Source organism: Mustela nigripes, chromosome 2 (genome assembly GCF_022355385.1).
Source record: "Mustela nigripes isolate SB6536 chromosome 2, MUSNIG.SB6536, whole genome shotgun sequence".
NCBI classification, from domain to species: Eukaryota; Metazoa; Chordata; class Mammalia; order Carnivora; family Mustelidae; genus Mustela; species Mustela nigripes.
The window spans coordinates 8,382,735-8,390,885 of NC_081558.1; the positions used below are offsets into that span (position 1 = coordinate 8,382,735).

General features: G+C 54.6%; 1 protein-coding gene across 1 annotated transcript; it reads right to left on the reverse strand.

The window, feature by feature from the left end:
- Positions 1-127: 127 nt before the first annotated feature.
- Positions 128-6,890, reverse strand: EPOR (erythropoietin receptor). The gene is made up of 8 exons (XM_059389078.1): positions 5,947-6,890; positions 4,982-5,117; positions 4,427-4,605; positions 4,191-4,348; positions 3,545-3,698; positions 3,373-3,460; positions 2,057-2,144; positions 128-1,963 (listed from the first exon to the last, which is right to left on the reverse strand). The coding sequence occupies exons 1-8, from the start codon at positions 6,059-6,061 to the stop codon at positions 1,352-1,354; spliced, it is 1,530 nt and encodes a 509-aa protein (XP_059245061.1). The 5' UTR covers positions 6,062-6,890; the 3' UTR covers positions 128-1,351.
- Between the last annotated feature and the right edge of the window lie 1,261 nt (positions 6,891-8,151).

Below are 8,151 nucleotides of genomic sequence, written 5' to 3' on the forward strand. Positions count from 1 at the left end.
AAATCTTTAAAAAAAAAAATTAGGCCATATTTTTTAGTTCAGTCCTTTTTCTCTACTGCATATAATGTCCTGAGTGACTGTACCCCATTTTGTTTTGTCATATTGACTTATTTACTGCTTATGAACATTCTTTTTTTTTTTAAATATTTTATTTATTTATTTGACAGAGAGAGATCATAAGTAGGCAGAGCAGCAGGCAGAGAGAGAGGGGGAAGCAGGCTCCCTGCCGAGCAGAGAGCCCGATGCGGGGCTCAATCCCGGGACCCTGAGACCATGACCCAAGCCAAAGGCAGAGGCTTAACCCACTGAGCCACCCAGGCATCCCGCTTATGAACATTCTTGCACACATATACTGGCTCATATCCATGAGGGCTTTTAAGGTATATACTAGAAGTGGAATTGGTAGAGTAGGTCTGCATATGTTCATCTTTCCTTGGTTATGTCAAACTTCTAAAAAGTGGTTGAACAGAACTCCCATTGAGCCACCTGATAACATGGGTCCCATCAGAGTACTTTCTTAGAACAGGGCCTAATTCAAAATAAAACCTTACAAAATAGTGTCATTATTATTTGTGGCAGAGGCTAGCTAGAGGCTCATTCAACAACTTTCCGCTCCTTGGGAGTACAGCTAAACTGTATTTTTCCCCAGCTGTATTTTTCCTGTGATCCCACAGGGATCCTTGAGTGTTTCTGGCCAATGGAATTTGTGAAGAAGAGATGATTACTACCTCTTAGCCTGCTCCCTAAAATGGCCCACCAAATCTTCTGCTCTTTGTTCTGCTTGTTGGTTGGCAAGACACAGAGGACCCATCTAAAGATCTCAGTGTGGCCCTGGGGGGATGGTGAAGCCAGAGACCAGAAGAGTCCAGGCTTCTCACTTGTCCCAGAGATGGCTGCCCATCTACAGGTTTGCATTGAAATAGGAGAGAGAAAGCATTTGATGTGTTAAGTCACTCATATTTAGGAGTTGTTTGTTATGGCAGCTAGTATAACATATACTGACTAATTCATGCTATTATGATTATTATTCAGGTTGCCAGATCCAAAATTTGAGTTGGAGCTCGAGGCCTTTTACTGCTGCCCCTATGGCCTGGGCCCAGGGAAAGATGGGGCTTACAGGATGTTTGTAGAAGTCATGATAGGAAAGAAAAAAAAAAAAAAGACACACATACATGCATACACACACACACACACAACTCTATACAATTTCAAAATACTGCAAGGATGGACTGAGCAAGGATGGACTGGGAAGAAACCCAAGGGTGGCCTCACCAACCCTGCTCAATAAGTCTTAGGCCTGGACTAGCACTTGAGGTCATCCTGGGTCTCCAAGCATCTGAGGGCTGGAGTCCTAGGAGCAGGCCACGTAGCTGGGAGGTGAAGGCTCCAGGGCTGGGGAGAGGCTGTTCTCATAAGGATTCGAGAAGGGGCCATTCGATGAGTCCCCCTGGGCTCCCTGGGAGCCCCCTGAGCTGTAGTCAGTTGAGATGCCAGAGTCGGACACCATGAGGTACAGGTACTTTATGTGGGGTGGGGTGGGGGGCAGCTCAGGGGGCAGTGCCCTTGGGCGCAAGAGCTGGGAGCTGGGATCCAGGATGGTATACTCAAAGCTGGTACCCAAGGCCCCCTCTGGCCCAGGCTTCAGGGACAAAGCAGATGAGTAGGAGGATGCTTCTGAGCCTTTATCCATGGCTACCATGTCCAAACCGCCATCAGGCCGTGGCAGATCCTCAGTGGGCGGGTTCCGGGGCAGCAACCACTTGTCCAGCACCAGGTAGGTGTCCTGGGTATGTTCACTGCCCACTGGCTCCAGCAGGGGTCCCTCATCCTCTGCCCCTGGCTCCACGGCCTGTGTTGCCCCCCAGCAGCGTTCAGAGAGGACTTCCAGGGGAGCGGGTGGGTCCTCTGCAAAGGGTGTGCAGGGGCTCCACCAAAGGCAGCCCTCATTCTGGTACAACCACAGCTGGGGAAACAGCACCAGCCTGCTCAGAGACCTGTGGTTCAGCCCTGGGAGCAGGGAAACCCCAGGCCCCAAGGGAACAACCCCACCACCTACCTGGAAGTTACCCTTGTGGGTGGTGAAGAGGCCCTCAAACTCACTCTCAGGGCTTGGGATGCCAGGCCAGATTTTCTGCTTCAAAGCTCTGATGAAGCCAAAAGGACCAAGTACATGGGTATGTGTCACTGAATACCCACCGGCACCCCCCTTAGGACCAGCTACAGGGGCACAGACAGTTCTAGCCTCTTGTGATCACAGTGGAGGTAGAGGAGTGCATAGGGGAGGAAGAACAGAGGCTTGAGCTTGCGCTGCAAGCCCTACAGGTGGGTGACTAGAACAGGGTTTTGAAGGATGCATAGGAGTTCAATATGCACTGATGGTACTTCCCTTCTTACTTCTTTCCATAATATTCCCCCAGTGTACTTAGAATAAAATTCAAACTTCCTCCCCACAGCCCTGTAGATGGCCTAGCATGTTCTGACCCCTGTCACCTCCCTCACCTCCTCATTCACCACTCTTTTCTAATGCATTCTGCTCTAGCCACAGAGTGCTTCTTGGTAGCTGCTTCAATGTTCTAAGCTCATTGCCACCTTAGGGTCTCTGCACTTGCTGTTTCTTTTCAATTTTCATGTGGCTGCCTTCTAACCTTCAGGTTTCCATTCTGATGTCACTTTCCAGAAGCCTTTTCTGATCAACCTGTCATGTCCCCATGCCCCATTTGTTGTGATATCACTTATCACAATGCATAATCAAATATCTGTTGGTTCCCTTGTTCTCAACCATGAGATCCACAAGGTGGGGACATACTTGTTTTCCACTTTCTCCCCAGTGCCTAGCACCCAGTTGGCTCTCCTTAGGTATTTTCCAACCAAGTAAATAAACAAAGTCTTGAAAGACACCTAGGAGACCACCTGGCAGACAAGGCAGGAAGGGCATTCCAGGCAGAAGGAACAGCATAGGCTTGAGGGTGTGAAACCACCTGCTATGCTCTGGGAATTCCAAAAACCTCAGGATGTCTGGTCCTACCATAAAGAATCTAAGGAGCTTGACAACAGGGGCAGGAGGCACTCAGGGTGTTAAATCTTTCCATTAAGCCCATCCCGGGATTTTACAAAAGTTGACAAACTTGGGAAAAGGAAAAAGCAAAGGAATTCAAGAAGGAGCAGCCACTGAGGTCGAAGGAAAACTAGGTGAATGTTCCCAGGGAATTTTAACTAAGGGTCTGGGTCTGATCTGGCTCACACCCCAGCCCTGCCACTGACCCCTCACTGTGTCTCTCTGGGCAAATGTCTGCCCTCTCTGAGCCTAGCTTTCCACAGCAAAAGAATGGGGTGGAGAGGAGTCTGGGCTAGGTGCCTGAATGGGGCGCTCACCTGCGGTGGGAGAGCAGGGCGAGCACGGCCAGCAGCAGCAGGATGAGCACGAGGATGAGGGAGAGCGTCAGGATGAGGGGGTCCAAGTCTGGGGAGCACGAAGGAAGTCACGGTGGTGGGAATGCCCCATATTGCTCCCCAGTCCCTCCTACGCCCCCACCTGGGGCCTCACCACTAACTGTCAGCAGCGACGCAGGCTCGGACCAGGCGCTCCAGAAGCCACCAAAGCTCGGCTCGGCCATCCGCGCGCGTACCATGAAGGTGTAACGCGTTCTACCCCGAAGGTTGCTCAGCAAGCACTCAGTGCGACCATCTAGGATCTCCACCTGGGGGCGGGGCCTGGGTGAGAGGCGTGGCCAGTGGGGCGGGGCTAGCAGAGAAGCATGGGGGTGCGGCACTGAGCCAATCAGAGGAAGGAAGGACAGCTCCCCAGCGCAGCCCTGAGGGGGAAGGGCGAGGAAAGCAGGACGCTGCTTCCAGGAAGGCTTGGGGCCAAACAGGACGGGCCCCAGGGAGCAGAGGGCGGACTATTGAGGGGCAGGGCCAGAGCCTAGAGGGTCGGGACCTTGAAGGGGTCTAGTGTTTGGAACACTGGGGTAAGTGGCATTGGGTCCAGGTGCGCTGGTGGGGCACTGGGAAAGAAGACCTGTCACTGGGCGTGGAGGTGTCTCGAGCAAGAAGATGACGGGCGTCAGAGGCTGGGCCTGGAGGGGCGAGACCAGGGGGCGGGGCCGTGGGGACCATCTGGCCGGGAGGGAGGGAGGAGGCGGAGCTGTCCACCTTGGAGCCTTTGGGGCTGAAGTTCGAGGAGGCCTCACCTTCTGTGCGCCCGCTGCGATGTTGCCAGAGGAAATGTTCACTTCGTAGCGGATGAGGCTGGCCACCGGGGCCCCAGGAGGCGGGAGCCAACGCAGTACCACGTGGCCGCCCTCGTCCGCCCGCCGCGCCAGCAGCCCCGTGGGGGGATCCAGGAGCACTGAGGAGACGGGTTGATCAGGTGGGCGGAGGGCGAGACTCCCTCACCCGACAAAATCCCCATTCCCTGCTAACTTACCCACTTCGTTGATGTGGATGATACGGCGATAGCGTGGAGCGCCCGAGGATACCGCTGTGACGCGCAGCTCTAAGGGCACGAAGCTCGACGTGTCGGCCGTAGGCAGCGAGCACCAAAAACGCACAGCGCCGTGAGCCGTGGGCGCCTGGTGCAGACTGCATGGCTTCCATGGCTCACCCCTGTGCGCCAAGGGGCCAGAGAGGGAAGGGAGCAAGTTGGGGCTAGGGGTGCGACAATTTGCCTGGACCGTGGGCGCATTTGGGGCACGACCACCAAAGGGCGTACAACCAGCCCCGCACGCGACGCCTTAGTCCCATCGGAGGGGTGCTGACCCCGGAATTGCTCTGCCACAGAGATCGCGGGAGTGTTCCAACCCCAGCCACTAGGGGCGCGTGTCAGTCCCGACCCCGCGGGCTTCCCACCCACTGGGGAGGTGCCACCCGGCCCCGGACACTAGCAGATATCCCAAAGCGTGAACTCCGGGGCGCACTCAGTCCTGCCCACCCGCCCCCTCCTCAGAGCGTGGGGGCGCTCCTCTTGCCCTGCTGCACTCACTCGAGCTGGTAAAAGAAACTGTAGTTGTTGGGGCCGACCCCGGCGCTTGGCGCTTCCTCCCAGAAACACACCAAGTCCTCCAACCGTTCGGTGAAGCACAGAAGCTCTTCGGGCTCGCGGGCAGCCAGCAGGGCCGCTGCGGGTGGGAACAAGGGGAGGGGGTCGGGGCAACCCAGTCTTTGGGTCTCCGCGTCCTCCCCCTCCCTCCTGCCGCCTGTGCGAACCGATAAGAAAAAAGCCCCGCCTCGCTCTCTACCCCAAGCGGGGCCCCTCGAAGGGTCCCCAGAGGTGGTGCCCCCCGAACTCCCAGGCACAGGTTGCCTTACTGTTCCCACACACATCCCCGCCCACCCCACAACGCGCTGGACAGCGCGCAGCCTGCGGGGCCTCCGCCTCCCGCTGCCGGCCCCGCCCCAGGCCAGGCAGGCCCCTGGTGTGTGCGGAGGTGGAGGGCTCCCTATCGGCCCCGGCCGGCTGTCGGGGACCAGATAACGCCAACCGTGACCCCCTCCCCCGCCCCTTCCCTCGACCCGCAGGCCCGGGGATCTGGCGCCCGCATACAAACCATGTTTACAGTCGCCAGCGGCCCGGCCCCTCTGCCTCGACCCGGGCTTTGTCCTCCCTCCCTCAGAGCAGGGTGGGCTAGGTCCCCTCTCCTCAGGGACTCTGGACGTCGAGGTCTAGACCCAGCACCACCCCTGCCCCATTACGATATATCATGTCCCAGGGCCCCCTGAAAAGATAAAATGGGAACTCTATGTTCCCTCCAGATCCAGTCTGGAGTCTTAGACCCCGGCATGGTACACCAACTCCTAGTCTAAGAGGCTCAAAGACCAGTTTGACCTCCAGGATCTAAACTGGAGGTTCAGAACCCAATATGATCCCCAGGAGCCCTGCTGGAAGTTCAGGCCTGAGCAATGCCCTCCAGGACCTAGGGCGGGGGTCCCACACCAATCTACCCTTACCTTTACTTTCAAACTTGGGGTCCAGGGATTTGGGTGGGGAAGCCCAGGCGGCCCCAGCGAGCAATAAACAGAGAGAGCAGACACCGGGCCAGAGGTGGGCCCGAAGGTGATCCATGATGCAGTCCCTGGCGATGGGGGGCCCAGGGCCCCTGCCCCCTGCCCCCCTTCCGCCCCTGGCACAATCCACAGCTGGGTCAGCAGCTGCCTCCGCCGGACACAGCTGACCAGGCCCTTCCCGGCCAGGCGCCTCCAAGTGGCAGCTCCCCCGAGGGGGCGGGACCACACGCAGCCTGGGCTGAGATAAGCCGGAGGAGGCCGCCCTGCTGGTCCCGCGGGAGGCGGCAGGGGCCCTGGGGGGCCCCCCCGCGGCCACTTGGGGTTCAGGAACAGTGCCGGTTTCTGGGTTTCTGAGGCAGGCAGACTTTCTTATTCTGTGACCCTGGACAGGTGACTGATCTGAGCTTCAGCCTTCTCATCTGTAAAACCCGGCTTGGCACATAGCAAACATTCAAAAAATGTAAGATCCTGTTATTATCGTGCTAATCAACATCTCTTCCCAGGCTGGGTAGGAATAAATAATCATAATAGTGACGGGCGGTTGAGTGCACGGTGTTAAGCAGTGTGGCCAAACATATGATCCTGTAATAAAATAACATATATTCTAGATCTGTGATTTTTTTTGAAAAGTTTTTTTTTTTTTAACTCTTGGGTTTTTTGTTTTTTGTTTTTTGCTGTTGGGATCTTATTTTATTTATTTTTTTTTAAGATTTAAGAAATTTATTTATTTATTTGACAGAGAGAGAACACAAGTAGGTAGAGAGGCAGGCAGAGAGAGAGGAAGGGAAGCAGGCCCCCTACTGAGCAGAGAGCCTGATGTGGCACTCGATGCCAGGACCCTGAGATCATGACCTGAGCCAAAGGCAGCAGCTTAACCCACTGAGCCACCCAGGCGCCCTCTTATTTTATTTTTAAAGATTTTATTTATTTATTTATTTGAGAGAGTGAGAGGGCATGAGAGGGGAGAAGTTCAGAGGGAAAAGCAGACTACCCAAGGAGCCTGGAGCTCAATGAGGGACTTGATTCTAGGACTCCAGGACCAAGACCTGAGCTGAAGGTAGTCGTCCAACCAACTAAGTCTGGGGATTTTTATAAGGAATGTGCTGTTCTTTTAATAATCTGGAAAGTAATTATATTTACACATGGTGAAAGCTATTTGCTTGAGCTGAGCTTCTCAAACTAGGGTAAACATCACATCTGTGGTACCTGCCTGGAGCAGGGCTGGATATTGGTGCCTGCCCTCCCTAGACTAGCCAGTCAGAACACTGCATTTCCCGCAGCACCGTGATTGGCTGGGGGTGGGCATGTGACCTAAATGGATCCAATGAGCCTCGGTCCTGGGACTTTATCCGAAGTTACTGGGAGAAAAAGAATTTGCCTACATCCCATTGGCCAAGACTTAGTCACATGACTACATTTTGCCACAAGGTAGACTGGAAATGTGTTTTCTACTTTGGGTGACCAGCTAAAAATTAGGTTGTTCTGTTGCCACAGAGGGTGATTGGATTTGGTGGAGTGCGGGGTGGGGGGTGGAGGGTGGACAGTCTCATTCTCAGAGCAAATCAGGGCCCAGAGACAGCAACAAAATCCCAATGACAATTTTTGCCTCCCTGAATCCAATTGTGATTGAAGCTGGACCCACCAAACTTCTCATTTATACGAGCCATTAGTTTCCTTTTTTTGCACATCCGCTTGGACTGGATTTTTGAACACCTGAAGCACAAAGAACCCAAAGCCCCTAGTTGACATTCGGCACAGAGGAGAAGTTCCTCAGTGAACACATTATTGTTAGGATGGTGGTTGTTGACAGTTACGACTGTGTTGTAGTTGACCCTATGGCTCCCTTTGTCTCTGCCTTCTCCGATTCCTTTCCTTCCCCCAGTACAGGGGGACGGTGTACCGCTCCTCTTTCGTCCCCACATCCTGTTGGCTGATGGGTGATGATGGTATTTGACTCCGATCTCAATGGATTTTCATTTCTCCACTCACCCATATGTGTGGCAGAAAAGGATAGTGGCCCCCAAATGCTGGGGAGTCCCAACCTCTGTGTGTGATAGGCAACCTCTGCGTGTGTGATAGTACCCCCCCCCGCCCCACCCCCTCGCCTCTGGTCATGTCTCACCCAAACCCTTTCAGAAGGCTCTTAGA